This window comes from Myotis lucifugus, unplaced genomic scaffold (genome assembly GCF_000147115.1).
Source record: "Myotis lucifugus unplaced genomic scaffold, Myoluc2.0 scaffold_11, whole genome shotgun sequence".
Lineage (NCBI taxonomy): Eukaryota > Metazoa > Chordata > Mammalia > Chiroptera > Vespertilionidae > Myotis > Myotis lucifugus.
In genome coordinates this window covers 5521359-5539262 of record NW_005871059.1, presented here as the reverse complement: position 1 = coordinate 5539262, position 17904 = coordinate 5521359, and the positions used below count along the sequence as shown (strand labels likewise).

Here is a 17904-nt window from a genome sequence, read left to right as displayed (position 1 = left end):
GTGGGACTGACCAAGCAAACCACTTCAACACCCTCCTCCTTGTCTAGGCCATTCCCGCCAATCTGTAGGCAGGGCTGGCCAACCCGGCCTACCTCCGGCCTTCTCCTCCTCTCAACAGGCTCGGGCCTTGATCCACCCCGATCGGGTCCGGGCCAGCCGGCCCCCAACAAGTGTATGAATTTCATCCACTGGGCCTCTAGTATGTGTATGTATGTATGTATATATATATAAAATAGAGCTGAAAAGGATCACAGGAAAGATGCAAAGATATAATATATGTTGAAATGTGCTCAAGAACTTAATAAACATCTTAGAATTCTGAAGGAAATATGCACTCAACTGTAGAAAGTAAGATTTCTTTAGGTTCAGGAAATATCATGAACAAAGAAGAGAGGTAGGGAAAAAACTATCATTTTACAACCATCAGTATGGCAAAGATTAAGAAATCTGGCAAGACTTTTGGTTCTTGGTAGAATCAAAATACATGGTAGTAGAACAGCTCTTGCCAAGAATAAGTGGCAAAGCAATATAAAATACAAAAGCTATCTTTTTATAGTACCAGAAAGCTGCTGAAGTAGGGAGGATTAAGGAAACTAAAACCTCAGAGACAGGAGAACCGAGAAGTGAGCAGAACTGCAGCTGCTTTCCCTGGGGCATCTGTCAGTTCCCGGCACTGGCTAGAGGCTGAGTATCCACCCATGCTTGGCCCAAGCAGAGAGTCAGTGGAGGGAGCAGAGAAGGCAGAGAGATCCTGTGTCCACTTGAAGCTGGAGTGATAAAATGAAAGGCATGAGAGGTTTTAACACGTGCCCAGCTTTTCTTTCAAAATATTTGCTGATGTCTGCAATTGGGGAGGTTACAGAGGTTAAAAGATAAGCCAAACACCTCTGACATACAGAATCGGTTTTCATAGAGTCCTTCAATGCTGAGGAGACAGATCCACCTGTGGAGAGAACTATAAAATACTCTTAGCAATCAGACAGGCTGGACTGACAAATCCAAAGGCACTCTAACAAGTGGTCAAGGTTCCTTCTCAAGGCAATTGTCTAATTCTAAAGTTACATGTGGCAGGAGGCCAAAAATCTAAACTGAAAATCCTTGAAAAGTAGGATGAAATCTCAGTCTCTTAATGCTGAGGAGATAGAGACCCACTAGATGAAGAGTACTAGTAGACAGCCAGGTGCTCTGTTAAAAGTCCTGAAGGATATCATGCTAAGTGAAATAAGTCAGACAGAAAAGGTTAAGAACCATATGATTTCACTCATGTGGGACATAAAACTGAAAACAACAAACAAGGGAAACAAGCAAACAAAAATTCATAGACACAGACAACAGTATGGTGGTTACCAGAGGAAAGGGGGTTAGGGGTTAGTAAAAGGTAAAGGTGGTCAAATATATGGTGATGGAAGATGATTTGACTTTGTGCAGTGGGCACACAATGCAATATGCAGATCATGTGTCATAGAAATGTGCACTTGAAACCTATATAACTTTACTAACAAATGTCACCCCAATAAATTTAATAAAAAGAAAAAAAAAGTCCTGAAGGGATATGCCCTACTGTGGACTGATTTCTATCCAAATTGCAAACTAACTTTGACTCAACTCTGTTCCTAATTGGGTTAAGTTGATATGTCTCCCTCTACTTATCAGAGAAAGTGGTGAAGCAACTCTGGTTGAGATTAGACCATCTAGAGCCTTCACAGAATCCTATCCTATATAATAAAAGCCAAATATGCTAAGTGCTCAGTCGTCCAGTCGGCCATTCAACCAATCAAAGCATAGTATGCTAATGATATGCTAGGGCCGCTCAACCGCTCACTATGACATGCACATACAACCGGGAGGCAGACAGTCGACCAGTCTCTATGACGTGCACTGACCACCAGGGGGCAGATACTCCAACTGGTAGGTTAGCTTGCTGCTGGAGTCTGGCCAATTGGGACTAAACAAGATGGGCCGAACACACCCTGGAGCCCTCCCACGGTCCCTCCCCCGCTGGCCAACCTCCCGTGTCCCTCCCCAGCCCCAATAGTGTATCGGTGGGGTCCCTTGCAATCCGGGACCCCTTGGGGGATGTCAGAGAGCTGGTTTCGGTCCTATGGTGGAACAATCAGTTGCTATGATCTGCACTGACCACCAAGGGGCAGATGCTCAATGCAGGAGGGAGCGCCGCTCAGCCAGAAGCCAGGCTCATGGCTGGTGAGCGCAGTGGCAGTGGCAGTGGCAGGAGCCTCTCCTGCCTCTGAGCAGTGCTAAGGATGTCCAACTGACGGCTTAGGCCTGCTCTGTGGGGAACAGGCCTAAGCCATCAGTCGGACATCCCCCAAGGGCTCCTGGACTGTGAGAGTGTGCAGGCTGGGCTGAGGGCATGCCCCCCCTCCCCCCCCCCCCCAGTGCACGAATTTCATGCACTGGGCCTCTAGTTTTAAATATACATCTATACAGTGGTTGGCAAACTCATTAGTCAAACAGAGTCAAATATCAACAGTACAACGATTGAAATTTCTTTTGAGAGCCAAATTTTTTAAACTTAAACTATATAGGTAGGTACATTGTTATTAACTTAATTATGGTACTCCTAAGGCTTAGGAAGAGCCACACTCAAGGGGCCAAAGAGCCGCATGTGGCTCAAGAGCCGCAGTTTGCCGACCATGGATATACAATGTCTTATCTGATATAAACTATCTTTAGGCATGCAAGAGTTAGTACCATATAATCAAAAATCCAACAGAAACAATTGACAATAGAAGCAGATGCACAGGTGACATACTGATCAACGTTGAAAAAGAATATTAGAAAACCAAATCATTATTCTGAACATGGGTCAATAAGGGGGGAAAAGCATCCATTTGGCTTGCATTTTCTTTTAAATTCTACCTCATAGGATTCAAATAACCAACAAGAGAAAGTTCTTTAGTAAAAAAATCTAGTTACAGAAGGGATAATAGAATTATAATGTCACCATTTTATACTTTTGTAATAAAGTAATTGATCCACATAATGATTATCAATGAGTGCTAAAACCATCAGATGAAAGATTGATGGGGAGTTTTATAATGTATGCATCAGGCTGACAACACCTGAACCCACTGATCGATTTTAATGGGGTTAGTAGACAATCCAATTTATGTGCTTCCCAGTCTTGTATAATAGGAAATAAACACCACCTCATATAAATTATTCTCTCCATATAATCAATCTTGAATCTGACCAAGCCTTCATATCTAATTTTCAATTTATAGGAAATAATATGGGACAGAAATACATGTTAAATGACACCACAGGAACTTAACCAGTAAAATCCATAAACTGAGAAATAATCAATGTTTCTTCAGAAAATAAATAGCAAGCAAAAAGGAGAAGGAAATATCTATATATTTAAAAAGACTCAAGAGACTCAACGAAGACAATGCACAGATCTTATTTGAATGCCAATTTAAAAATCAAAAGTAAAATAAAAATATACGAGGCAATCAGGGAAATTCCAATACTCACTGGATATTTGATTATATTAACTAATTACTATTAATGTGTTTAGGTGTGATAGCATTATTATTTTTTTTATTATAAAAATGTATACCTATATTGTAGCCATATACTGAATTATTTATGGATAAAAAGACATAATGTTTTAGATTTGTTCTAAAATAAGTAAGTGGGACTATAAATGAACAAGATTCACATATACATTGGTTAGTATTGAAGCTGGATAATAAGGATATAGGTATTCAGTTTAACATTTTCTCTATGTTTATATATTTTTGAAAATTTTCCATAATAAAAAGTCAAATTTAAAGATGCTTGAAAAACAGAATTTGAAAGAATAATATGAATTCTAACCTATTGGTGTAAATTGTGAAAGAACTTTGCAAAATAATTAGTTAATATTTAAGAAAAATAAATGTGCATGTACAACAATCTACAAATTCTGAATCTGGGTCCATACCATAGAAAAAGTCTCCCATATGTGTGCAAGGAGACGACCAAGAATGTGTACTGTAGCATTGCTTAAAATAGAAAAATGTAGGAAACAACCTAAGTGACCATCAATAGGAGAATTATTTTATTATAGTGTGATAATTATTCAATTTAGCTTTAGTAAAAAAAAATTGCTGAATGGAAATATAGTGTGATGCTATATATATAAAGTCCAATAATATGCTGAACACTACCACATATTATTTATTCACACATATGGATATGCATGTTGTAAAAACATTAAATATGCCAATAAATAATACATAGTAAAGTATATCTTAAAAATGAGAAAATAAGTTTTCATGATAATGTACAGAGGACTTGAAATATATTCTTAATGTTTTAAAAAGGTAAAATGTTAATGTTGTGATGTTAATTAATTGAATTTTACTAAATCATTCTCCATAGTCTCTTATTAGCTTGGAAACCTTTATAAGTAAGAATTTTAAAAATAGAGCAATATTTTACCCCTATATGGAGAAACTGCACTATGTGTGTTTACAAAGAGCCTTAATGGACTATGTTAGATGTGCATCTGTTAAAAGGCAGAGTGGAAGACATTAGCATTTAGAGAGGACCTACACACAGTCAGAGCTCCATTCTCCACTCTGACGAACGGATGGTGAGAAATAAATATGTAAATTCAGATAACAGGAAAAATAGATTTGGCTTTTAAAAACAATCAGTTACAGATTATCCTATTTATCTGTAAAAAAAAGTAACAGCAGTCTGCTAAAATGGTCTTGAGTGGTTGCTGTCATTCTTTATGATTACTTTGGACAGCTGCCACATTATTATTTCCATGGTGAGCTGACCATCTGGAATTGTATAGACCATTTTTTCTGTGCTAAAAGTAGATTCACCTCCAAACCTATCTCAGGCTGGCAACTTCAGACACAGACAGCTAGCCTGACTCTGTGTACCTGGCCTTTACCTGCTCCTGACACATCCATTCAATGTCACTAACGTTGCCTGCAAAAATAAATAAATAAAAATAAATAAATCCAGAGAGCAAACAGAATTCAGCTTATTTTCTGCTAGATGTTAAATAAGGAAAGTAGCTAAAATCCATGAGTCAAGTGTAGTTTGAGCTACTCTGAATGAGTCTCATCTAAATACACACTGAGATTTAAAACCTCTGGGTCTTTTGTCTCTGCTTTTGTTTCTCCACCCTTCAGAGGAAAGGTATCAATAGTAATGGCTTAAGCTGGGATAGCACTTTGCTCTTTGGAAGCTTTTACATGTACTGTTTCAGCAATCCTTCTTCATGGAGGATAAAACTGGGTCTGAAAGGGGAAAATACACAGTTGGAATGTGCCTGGTCTCCTGAGTCCTATCCAATGATGTTACTGCGGTGCTGTAATGAGTTAAGCTTGTTCATAACATCTTAAGTTCATGTAAAGAATAATTCCTAGCATAGCCACTGATGTATGGGCAACCTGTTCTCAAGGAAAGAATGCATTTAACATTTAAACAAAGTACACCCAAGGAGTGTACTTAAAAAAATATATATTATTTAGACCATGGGAAAAGCTATGCACAATCCATGAGTTTATGACAAGCAGTAACTGTTTACTTAAAAAGGAACAAGAAAGAAAGAAATAAGCAAGCTTTGTAATTTCCGAAGAAATTGAAGAGGAATCTTTCTAACTAAAATTCTGGGGTCTCTTTAAATCCACAATTGCTGCCAAAAGATTCAAGCACAGATTTGGGACTTATAATTGACAAGCCCCCATATGCTCCATTTTCCCTCCAAGCCTTTACTCTGGCTCTGGAATCTGTGGTTGGTTAAATATGTGGTTTTACAGTTGCTAAAAATACTCTGAAGTCAAACTCCTTCTCCCAGTTTTTATGCAGTTGGCCACTCTGGCATCAGATTTTGCAAGGCTTAGCCTATACCCTTTAGTAAACCACTCCTTTCATAAAAGCAGTGTCTGCATGTACAGGTCATTTACACTTCAACACAAAGTGAAGGTCGGGGACTAAAGAAATGACACCATGAAGGAGATGCTGTAGTTTTTCAACCGTTTCAATCCACAGATAATCAAGGTGGCTTTGGGGCTGCTGAGAGTTGCTCTGTGACGTTTGGTTGTCAGTACAGCTGAAACTCCCTGAGGACCCACAGAACCGTTCACTCGCTGCAGGAGTGACTCCAGGTCAGCCACAGAGGCCACAGAGGCCACAGAGCTCCCTGCCCCAGCGCTTGGGAGACACAGCAGTGTCTGCCCACACTCTGCCTGCCCGAAAGGTTTCTGCGCTGTTTTCATCATCATACATCCCAGCACACAGGACTAGCTACATCGTTTGGGCAGACCAGTGCAAAATGAAAACGGGGGTGGGTGGGGGTGGGGTGGGGGCGGGCAGTTCAAAATGCAGAGGGAAAGGCATTAAAAGGACTAAAATATGAAACTCTTTCCTTTCTTCTGTGGTCTCCCTTGCTACCTGCCAGGGCGTTTTTTGTCATGTAAAGTTATGCTTCCACGTGTGTGTGTGTGTGTGTGTGTGTGTGCGTGTGTGTGTGTGTGTGTGTGTGTGTGTGTGTGTGTGTGTGTGGCAGGGGCGGGGGTGCTGGGGAGGGAGGGCATTGACAGGGTAAGTGCAGGCCCTTCTGGGAGCTGCAGCCTCCGCTGTGCAAGTCTGCACATGCACAGTTCTCAGGTTGCTACGTTCCCATCCAGCCAATCACTGAGCAGATGCCACTGAGAACTTGAACCAGGGAGCTCCCCTTCCCATGAGCTTCTTGCTTCAGCCAGTAGTAGACAGGTGAGTCCCAAGGGTATTGCAACAACAGTTCAGGGACCTGTAAGGCACTGGCATTGAGGATGGGCAAGAGGCACAGTGGCCCTGCCAGTCAAGGGAGAAGAGGGCCCTGGCCATTGGCTGCCTCCGATGCTACAGGACACGTGCACAGGACTCTGATCTTCTCTGCTGGTGCCCAGAGAACCCTCACAGCATGAAGGGTGGCCGTGATCCCAGGGCAGAGGAAGGAAGTGGGAGACTAGGCTGACTCAAGTCCCAGGGGGCAGGAGAGCAAGAAACTAAAGATCTGTTTAGGGAGTTCAGGGAGGCAGGACTGTGCTTGAGCTGAGGCTCCAAGTCCCAAGTGGATGCTCCGTTTTCCTCTCCAACATCACAAAACACAAATCATGAGATAAAATTATTATGAATTTCAAAAAGATGACTATGGAGCTCTAAACCCCAAGTACAGGGCTCTTCTGATGAGGGACCTGGTGTCTGCATTAGTCCATTGGACCAGACAACATGTAAACATCATCTATGGGTAAAATTAGAGAATTCAAGGGGATGCAGGCAGTTTACCAAGGCAAAGCCAAAGGTCTTGCGTATATTTTCTGCCTCTGTCATGAAAAATTGAATTGTAATATTATTTTGCAGGTTAAATGATCTTCCTTACTGGTAATTTCCTTTGCATACTCACACATCATAGTTTTATTACTTTATGTCCTCTACTTGCTATTGTTCTCATTGTTTTTATGACCATTGTAATTTCAGATGGGCATATTAAAGATCAGAAGTATATTGTTTTCACAAGTTCAAAAGCAATCATTATCTCTTTGTCTACCTATATTAAATAAATGGATTACTGCAGGAGTAATGAGGTTACACCAAGGTATCTCAAGTTCTTATCTCTAGATGAGGGGTTTCAAATTGTTCTGGGTGGACATTTTCAAATGGTTTATTGAATGGCCCAAACTGGAAATACACACATTGATAAATTCTAGTATTTTCTCTCTTAACATCAACTGTCCTATAGAGAATATTTTTCCCTACCTTCTACATTCAGATCAGTTTCCTTGCTTTAAGGTATTAAAAAGCTATTCTTGTGTATTCTTGTTTCAAATTTCAAACTGACACCTCTCCTCCCCAGCATGTCAGGCCATAACCTGAAAAACTTGGAATGGGAAGGGGCATGGTAAGTTCCTCCTCGCTCTTCTGAGTTCCCCCTCCTTTGTCTTTGATGGGGAAAGAGGAGAGATGACCAAGGTCTTTGGCTAGCCTGGAGCTGTTGTGATCCTCTTCTAATTAACACTGGATCATTGTCAATAAGATCTTAGGGTAGGTGGTCCAATGCTGATTCATAGAGAACATTTGTGGCTTTTTAGAGCCCTAAAGGGGACTTCATCACTGCAGAGTTCCCTAATATGGGAGATTCTCCCCAGTTCAACCAACCTCATCCATAGTACCACAGTACCTGCTGATGGTTCACCTTGAACATATTGTTCTGAAATTCTTCTCTGTAACTGGCAGCCCTCTTACATGGAGTGACAAGAAGATGGCTTGATCCCACCACCTTCTGAAGTGCTACATAGTTCATGGGAAACCTACTTATTCTCCAACAAATAATGGAAAGGTGGACTGCCCATGACTGCTCCTTTGTGCTTATCTTGTCCAGTCAGTGCTCCTCTCACCTGCCCGATCTACCCTATATGCTCTATAAGGAGGCATCCAACCAAGGAATGAGGTGGCATCCTCCCCTGTGACAGGTGCCTTCAACCTCTTGCCGCTCTCCTCTTCCCCACCATTAGACCAGGAGGTACATGTAACTTTATATAAAGTGACAACAATGCTTTTATAATAACATGATATGGAGAAAAATTAACAGCTGTGGTGTAAGATATAAAACCATGAACCACCATTGGGAATAAAGGGAGGTGGCAAGAGGGGAGGGAAAAAGCTAATTTGGGACAGACACAAGCACAACAGAATAATGTCTGCCACTTGGAAAGACGTAGTCAAAGAATGCACTCCACTGATGTGGCTTTCAGAAATGAGTCTGGCTGTAAGAAACACCCATATGTAAGGAAGTTACAGGACACGGAGGTGGAGAAACAGCCATATGTAAGGAAGTTACAGGACACGGAGGTGGAGATGACATGGAGAAAGGCTCAGGAGCCAGGCCAGGCCCTGCCCCAGCCCCAGGCACCACCTGAGTGGTGTCATCGCCTTATCTGTACACATGCATAACCACTCACTCACTGGGTGTCTTTTTCTTTTCAATCTTCAGGAAGAGGCAGCCAGAATTCTCGCCCACCAGCCAGTGTCCGTCGGCACATGTGCAGCTTTGAAAACCCCCACACTGCAGTGAATGTGTAAGAGAAGCTGCATGGAAAATAGAGTGGTTTGCCCTTGCTTTCTCTCTCCTGGGTTTTTCCACTTTCTAACATGGAAACAGATGTGGTGCATGCCATCCAGAATGAGGAACCATTTTCGTGCCATGGTTTGCACGACTGCCTTAATTTGATTGTCCATCTTTCTTAAAAGGACACTGTCAAGTTGTTAGTTGTTTCGCTTTTTTATGTTCCGATGCAAGATGCAACACTTTTTCTGACTATGGAGATGCGCTTTTGTTTGTGACTCCCACTCACAAGCTTGAAAGTGAATTTTCCCCTTTCACAAAGTTGTCAGCTTCTCCTTGGCAAACAGAGCTTTTTCCTTTTCTTTTCTTTTTCTGCCTTTTAGCTGTTGCACAGATGTTTGAAATTGATCCTGTCTGCATTAAAGTAAAGCCCTACTTGAACTTCTGGAGGAGTTCCACAATGTCAGTTTCAGGGGTGGGCGCTCACAGGAGCCTCTGTTGGGGGCCTCCCTCGCCTTGGGGAGCACAAAACAAAAGTTTTGTGAGCCCCATAAAAAGTAAGTTTTATAAAAAGCAGAGTAGTTGTTTTCCCAGGATTCTGAGTGCTTTTATCAGATTTCCCTATCTGATAAAAACGATGCATGTTTGGTCCAATTTTTGACCTTTAGATCTTGACAGTGTCTCTTTAAGTTAACAAAAGAACATAGACCATGTTCAATTCATTGTGCACGGAGTCTGTGGTCATTTTCAGCTGTTCCTTTACAGCCCTCCAAACTCCTGGGAGAGTCAAAGGTACACATTCCTGCAGCAGGAGGGAACCCACTGACGAGGTGTCTGTGGCTTCATTGCTCTTCAGATGAGAAGGGCCTAATCTGCTCAAATGTTTGCTACTGAACGTGGCCTTGGAGGCTGGTGAATGGGGCCCTAGCATCTCTTCTCTTGACTCAGTGGAGTGCATTGGGAAGTCTGTGTTCTGCTAGAACCTTAAAAAGCCCAAATAGAAACCAAATTATATTGACTCTTAGAGGGAAAAATACAGTAGCGATGTCAATATGTTTCACGTGGCGGTTTGATGGCTCCTGTATTTATAGATCAAAGCCACTCTAGTCTGCTTGGATGCATTTTTAAAAAATTCTCCCCAGTCAAAATCCGTTGAGTGTTTCTTGTGCCAGACATTGAGTCTGACCAAGGACACAGCAAGGAAGTCCTGATTATGACAGCTGCTGGCTGCCTGTCAAAATGTATTGATGGGGAGAGTAAATGTACTTGTCTTGTCATGACAGCAGAGCCAGAGGGAGAGGAGAGCCTCCTAACGTTTCATGACAGAAAGGTGAGTGCCTAAAAACAAGGGCTGAGAGTGGCTACAGCCTTGGAAGGTGAATGCAGCACTCAGCAAAGCTAACAAGTTGGTTAAGAACTTTCAAATCAGGATCTATTGAAGCTTTCTTTCTGGAGACTATACAGGATAAAGAAGATATTGATAGCTTTGAAGCTACCAACAGACTAAGACTAGCTAATTTTAGCCTTGGGTGTTCCTGAAAAGAAAAAGGAAAACACGCACTCTCTGTGACCTTCAGTTCTCATAGCTTTTGTAAATAAGAAAGGTGAAGGGACTAGTGATGGAAATAAAGGTGACGACTGGTGACTACCATTATGGTCTGCCGAGATCTGTTTGTGTCTGAAGAATAATCTCAGCTGAGCAATGTAACTGCCCTATGTTTCCAGGGTAAACTGTGAGGGCTCCAGGTAGAGCTGAAGAGCCTCAAATGAGTTGCTGTTTAAATTATAGGTTTGGTAGCATGGACCATAGAAGCAATGATAATGCTTGACCTGACATTTCTTCATAGGGAGCATAATCCAGGTTCATTTCTTCTTCCCGGAGGAATATAATTACAGCTGGCATATGGCTGCTCAAACAATGCTTCTATAACATATGATATTTTAAATAAGTTTTGGCATGAGAATTCCTTCAATCAGCCAGTAGTCATGTTTAATATGTACTTAGGAAAAGTTTAGTAACCATCAGAATTCAGGTCTTTAGCTTCAAATTAAGTTGTCAATTTTATTAAGACAGTAGACTCCATGTCCAAAGTTTATGAGGCCTTCCTTACTTTATTGACCTTGTTGAGGTAATTTCTTTATTAATTTATTAAAGAAAGCTCAGGCTTAATAAAGGCAAATTGATTTCCTTGGTGCTGTTTTTTTTTAATCCAGTATCATATAGCTTTAGGATATAGAGTGTGATTGATCTAAAGATTCTTAAAGGACTGTTTGTTTGTTTGTTTAAACTTATTGGGGTGACATTGGTCAACATGAACACATAGGTTTCAGGTGTGGGTTTCTATATTACAAGATCTGTATATTGTACCATGTGCCCACCACTCAAAGTCAAATATTGCCAAGGGAACCATATATTTAGACTTTGTAATATGGTAAATTTCAGCTAGCCAAATAGTTCTCTGGCTTGCTTATGATGAGGTGAGACTCAAGAAGAGAAGGATAAACTTCACAATGCTGTTTAAAACTTAATATCATCAGAAATTCCAGGTTCTCGTGTAATCAAAGAGCATTTGTCTTGAATAACACAGTCACAGATTCTCTATTTTACAACTAGTGGTGAGTCAAAAGGTGAGAGATTTTAATTACATTCAGATGGGCTCCCCGAGAATGCATACTGACTATGCAGGTTTTTCTGGAAAGTCTTCAAGAAGTGGAACTGGATTCCATGGGCGTTGTTTGTATCGAAGACTAGTTTGAGGTTGCCTGGGAAAACAGTTGTCTGATTCAAGTGATTTCAAATAGTTCCTGTGGCTGAGATTCTACAAACATCACCACTCAAACTGCATTTTGGTACCAGTGCGCTGAAGTAGGTAGAGGTGAGATCTTTGGCGTGTCTCCGTGGAGACAGCACCACCCCTTCCTTGAAAGGCCTCCTGTCTCAGCCATAGCTGCAAGGCCTGGGCAGAATCACCCTCACGCCTGTCTGTGGCTTTGGCTTGTTTTCTTAACTTGGTACCCCATTCTCTCCAGGCTGTGGCCCGATGGCATTTCCTATTTCCATTTTCCTTGTCAGAGGAAACAAATGCTAACCTCCTTGAGCTCCTAGGAGTGTCTTCCCTCCCCCTCCCGTGAAGGTCTTTCCTCGTCTGTGGGCTCTCTGGATGCCATCCTCATGTCTGTTGGGAAGCTATTTAGCCTTGAATTGGACATAAGGGAGACAGGTGTTTTGTGAGCTTCCCCCTCAGGCAGCTTGTTCAGGACGCTTTCCTCCTGATCTCAACACCCACCCACTGCTATTCCCGTTTTAGACCTTTCTGGAGCAGAGAGCAGTGTTCTTGGCAGATGTAACTAGTACTTACTGAGACAAATGAGACAGTATCACTCTGACCGCTAAGATATACTGATCTGTGTGCACCACCCACTTCCAATGAGTCTCTGTGGTGCTGTAAATATTGGGTTTTCTGTTTGGGGGGCTTAGCTCTGAACACTATGGGTGTATATCTTCCCTTCCTTACTCTCAGGCCTAACAGGGGTTTCCTCCAATAATTTCCATATCAGTAAAAATATTTAGCCACCCAGGTAGTTAAACCAAATACTGCATTTAATCTTCAAATATGAGATTAGTTTAGACCTGATACCTGTCTTTTGAAAGAGCAAGAAGGATGGGATCCTTGTATCAATTATGTGGTAGTTCTAGACCAGGGAGCTTTTCTTAAGATTAGGAAACTGAGTCAAATCAAATAATAGAAGGAAGAAGTTGGTGGCGTCGGTAAGGTATTGGAGTTATCTGAAATTAAATAATAGTCTTATTTCACAGTAACATTTTATTTTTATAGTGCATTTATCCCTTTTTGCTGCCCCATATTTTCTTGGTATCAGAAATGGGCTCCAAACCTTTTCAAATAGGATAATTGCTTTACAAACCAAAATGGACATTAAACCTTCAACAAAATCTATGATATTATTTGTACCTTTACCAGTGGCCACTTGAACACAAAATACAAGAAAAAGTTTCTCGGGATTTAGTTGCACTTGTATCTAGCAGTACATTTTATCACAACAGCATTTGTGTGCATTAAAAAATAACAGTGCCCAACTCAGCTGGTGTGGCTCAATTGGTTGAGCATCATCTCATGCACCAAGATTCCCATGCAGGTTCGATTCCCAGTCAGGGTATATGCCTGGGTCATGGGCTCGATCCCCAGTAAGGGGGGTGCAGGAGGCAGCAGCCAATCGATGTTTTTCTCTTCTGGATGTTTCTATCTTGCCCTCTCCTTTCCTCTCTAAAATCAGTAAAAACATATTTTAAAAAACACACAAAAAACCCAGTGCCTAATCTACAAAGACATACTATTGATTCAGTCTATTGATTACATGCTTAATGCCCATGTAAATTCACAATTCAAGTTGTCTGTGAACTGCAGGTTAGAAATAACTACTCCAGGGGCCAAAGTTTATACTCTGTACTGCACTTTATACAAGATGATACTTTTTTCCTCCACTATCTCTGGATTTTAGTAAACAATTTATGTTGTCCTTGGAAAAAAAAATTCTAACTTTCATACTCTGGTCAATGCCCTGGGGGATTAGGATTGCTTCCTAATTAAACAGTACTTTACAGCAGACTCAGAGCAAGGCTCTAGGCAGTGGTTCTCAACCTTCTGGCCCTTTAAATACAGTTCCTCATGTTGTGACCCAATCATAAAATTATTTTCGTTGCTACTTCATAACTGTAATGTTGCTACTGTTATGAATCGTAATGTAAATATCTGATATGCAGGATGGAAATTACCTTTTGCACGACCCCTGTGAAAGGGTGGTTCGACCGCCAAAGGGGTCGCGACCCACAGGTTGAGAACCGCTTCTCTAGGGGAAGGAAAGCTGCTAATTTTGACCAATGGGGGGGAGAGGAGGGAATCTCCCACCAAAAGAATAAAAAGTGTAGCAAATTAAAACAGAACTAAATTATGATTATGTCTGTCTGCAAGATGATTGATAATACCTTTAACACATGGAAGTGCATGATTTTAAAAGAGGTCCACGTAGAAATCCTGAGCAATGAGGAAAACAACCATTGTGAGTAAGGTAAGTCCCAGGCATACAAGGATGCCTTTTTTGCTAGTGTATGGGAAGACAAAGATCACCTTTGGCTAGTCTATGTGGAGACTGGTTGAAGTAGGGGCAGACTTGTTCTCAAGGGACATTTACTTATTTATTTATTCATTCATTCATTCATTTTCTCAAGGCCCTCCTCTTTGGTAACTATCAGCTTGTCCTCTATACCAATGTGTCTGTTTCTATTTTGTTTGTTCATTTCTTTTGTTTTGCTTTTAAATTCCACACATAAGTGCAATCATATGATACTAGCTTTTCTATCTGACTTATTTCTTTTGGTATAATACCCTCCAGTTCCATCCGTGTTATCACAAATGGCAAGATTACATACTTTTGAAATTGCTGAATAATATTCCATTATGTATATACTACTTCTTCTTTATCTCTTTGTCTATTGATAGACATCTAAGTTGCTTTCATATCTTGGCTATTACTAGTAATGCTGCAATGAGCATAGGAGTGCATAGGTCTTTTCAAGGTAGTGTTTTTGTTTTCAAGGGACTTGTTTTATAAAACACACACACATATCTAAATGAAGACACAGGCATCTTTTTTAGTTTAAGGGTTTTCTGAATGAGCATTGAGAGGCAGGAATTTGGAGAAGGAAAAAGTGTTTCTATTTCCATTGAAAGAAGATGGAAGTCATTGAGGTTGTATGGAACACCAAGTAAGACATACCATATATGAGAAGGCCAGAGGCAAATATAAGTTTTATACTTTCTGGAACGAGTATATTGACTTCATAAAGAAACAGTGTGAGTTGAGTGGAGATGGAGGAGGTTAAGGAAGATGAAAGTGGGAGGTGAATTTACCTATAGTTTTAATATTGAATTTAATATAACAATTTGGAGATGAGATTTTTCTTAGACAATTAAAAATACAGCATAGATGATCATTATGTATGGAGAAATTACCTTTTGCACAAATAATGAGATCAAAATGTTAGCTATTATATCTATTTTAGAACCTTGACATCTAGACTTTCTATAGTAGATATCAGGATTCTTACAAGAATCGGTACTTACTTGGCTCACTTCACTTTTCAAATGATAAAGTATGAAATGTCAAAATAGTATCCTCATCATCATGTGACACTCACATATAACTTTTGAAGCATTCATACCTGCATTTTCAAAATGATTAAATAAGCCATTATATTAACTATTGATCATTTCCTACTTTTTTCAAACAAAAGATTATAATGTGGAATAATCTATTTTACACATGCACCTATTCCTTTTAATGTCTCACCGTGTTATTTTTGTGCTACTTTCTTGTTTTCATGGATATAGCAGAAGCAAAAACTCCTAATAAAACAGAAGAGAAGATATTTCCCGATTTAAGTATTAACATTGTTGTTATTAATAATATGCTATGGTAAAGTACCACCATCTGCTAAAAAGCTACATAGAAAATAAGCCAAGAGTCCAAAAGTAAGACCATAGTTATTACAACATACAGAATAGAATTTGTAGTGGGCACACACAGTCTATTTCCTTTGCTGCTTCTATTCTATGTAGCTGGTTTTATGAGGGCCCCATGAAGATGGAATGGGTAAGGCTGGGGGCTGTTGTTGCCCTGGGATTTTCCTTCATCGGGGTTCAATGAGGAAAAGGCCAGGAAGGGGTTTTTGGTCTCAGTAAGTTTTGCTTTATCTGAATCTTCATTTTGTCTCATTGGTATCAAACTATGCCGGAGAACTAAAACAGGATCCGAGCATCTGTATTTTCCTGGACTTCCCGGTTCTATCTCTTTTCAAATACACCTGGTTAAAAGTCCCCAGTGTGAAAACCCCACACCACCTGCTGTGAAGCAGGGCCTTTATGTGAGTTGTGATCCATCATATGTGTCAGGAGCGATGCTTGGAAATAAAAGGAAAATCGGTAGTTATGAAACACTGAAACGGGTCTGGGTTTTCCTGTCATCTGCTTTTCTTTCTCGCCCGCACAGGTACCATGCGTGTGAGCATGCCGCTGTGGTAACAGGAAGTGCCTGCATGGCAGAATGGGCAGCTGAGAGCTGTGTGCTATAACCCCGCAGGACAATGAGAGTAGCTTTGTCTGTGGGTATGAATTTGTTCCAGGGACCAAGAAAACTAAGAAGAAAGGGAGGTCTCTGTGTTCTGTTATTCACATGTAACTAAGTTTTGGAGTCTTTTAAAGACGTGCATTGAGCAATAATTTTATCATTGCCTTAGAATGTGTGTGTGTATGTGTGTGTGGTTGTGTAGTAACTTTGTGAAATCTTAAACCTAAAAAGCTGCTTCTACAACCGGCTGGCTTTTCTCCCTTCTAATTTTTCTCAGGGTCAAAGGTCCTGCCTCATCTTGGGGTGGATGGAACCACCAGCGGCAGTTTCGGAGCCAACCTGGGGTCACTGGAACGCTTAGCATTGAATCAGGAATAAGGAGAGGCTGGGGGTGTGGGAGACAGTCGAGGGGCAAATCCAATTGCATTGAGCTGGGCTTGCAAAAATAAAATGATGTGTATGTGTTTCATCCGTGTGCATGCAATACCTGCAAATAAACCCATCTCTATTTTATTCATAGTTCTAATGGCAAGTCTGTGTCATGGTCTGAACCAGGTGGAAGACAGGTGCCCAAGGGACAGCACATGTGGCACCGCCTCTCTGTGCACGTGAAGACCAATGAGACGGCCTGCAACCAAACGGCCGTCATCAAGCCCCTCACTAAAAGTTACCAAGGCTCTGGCAAGAGCCTGACCTTCTCCGATACCAGCACCAAGACCCTGTACAACGTGGAGGAGGACGCCCCGCCGGCGGGCTTCAGCCCTCCCAGCAGCCCTTCCATGGTGGTGCACCGGCGCGTGCCCACGGCGGTGAGCACCCCGCCGCTACTGCCCCACCTGACAGCGGAGGAGACGCCCCTGTTCCTGGCTGACCCGGCCGACCCCCAGGGCTTGCCCCCTCCACTCCCGCAGCCTCAGCAACAGCCGCAGCAGCAACAGCCGCAGCAGCAGCAGCAGCAGCAGCAGCAGCCGCCACCGCAGAAATCCTTCCTGGACCAGCTGCAGGGCGTGGTCGACAACTTCAGCATCGGCATCCCGGATTTCAGCGCGGTGCTCGCAGGCCCAGGGGGCCCGGGGAACGGGGTGCGGTGCCTGTACCCGCCCCCGGCGCCCCCGCAGCACCTGCAGATGCTCCCGCTGCAGCTGAGCACGTCGGGGGACGAGCCCGCCTCCCCCGCGGCCGAGGACGAGGACGACAGCGAGAGGTTTCAGCTGCTCCAGGAGTACTTGTACGAGCGGGAAGGGACCACGGAGGAAGACGAGCTGGACGAGGAGGAGGAGGGCCCGCAGGCGGCCAGCAAACCCACCCCCGAGGCTTCGCCCGCCCTGACGCCCCCCTCGCCTTTCCGCGACTCCGTGGCGTCGGGCAGCTCGGCGCCCAGCTCCCCGGTGTCCGAGTCCGTGCTCTGCACCCCTCCCAACGTGACCTACGCCTCGGTCATTCTGAGGGACTACAAGCAAAGCTCTTCCACCCTGTAGGGGAGGAGGTGTCCACATGGAAGAGCAGGAGAAGTCGGCGAGCACCAGCGCCTGGGAGGGTTGCAGAAAGCTGGGGAGCGCCTGGGAGTGGAGGGCGAGCTCAGGAGGGAAGAGAAGGCTGCTGCTACCCGGAGGGAGGTCAGAGGGGGAAAATTCCGATTCTTGAATTATTCAGTCTTCCCTGGGAAGAAAGGGAACTCTGACAAA

General features: G+C 42.3%; 1 protein-coding gene across 3 annotated transcripts in view; it reads left to right on the top strand.

Annotated features, from left to right (window-relative positions):
* GRM1 (glutamate metabotropic receptor 1) overlaps positions 1 to 17697 on the top strand; it is a 297798-nt gene extending 280101 nt beyond the window's left edge. Inside the window, exons 9-10 of one of the 3 annotated variants that reach the window (XM_023750084.1) lie at positions 9005 to 9089; positions 16740 to 16919. In XM_023750084.1, the coding sequence (XP_023605852.1) occupies positions 9005 to 9065 (61 nt within the window). In that variant the 3' untranslated portion in view covers positions 9066 to 9089; positions 16740 to 16919. Of the gene's footprint in view, positions 1 to 9004; positions 9090 to 16739 lie in introns of all 3 variants that reach the window. The other 2 variants (XM_023750083.1, XM_023750085.1) reach the window with 2 other exon arrangements.
* Positions 17698 to 17904: the final 207 nt, after the last annotated feature.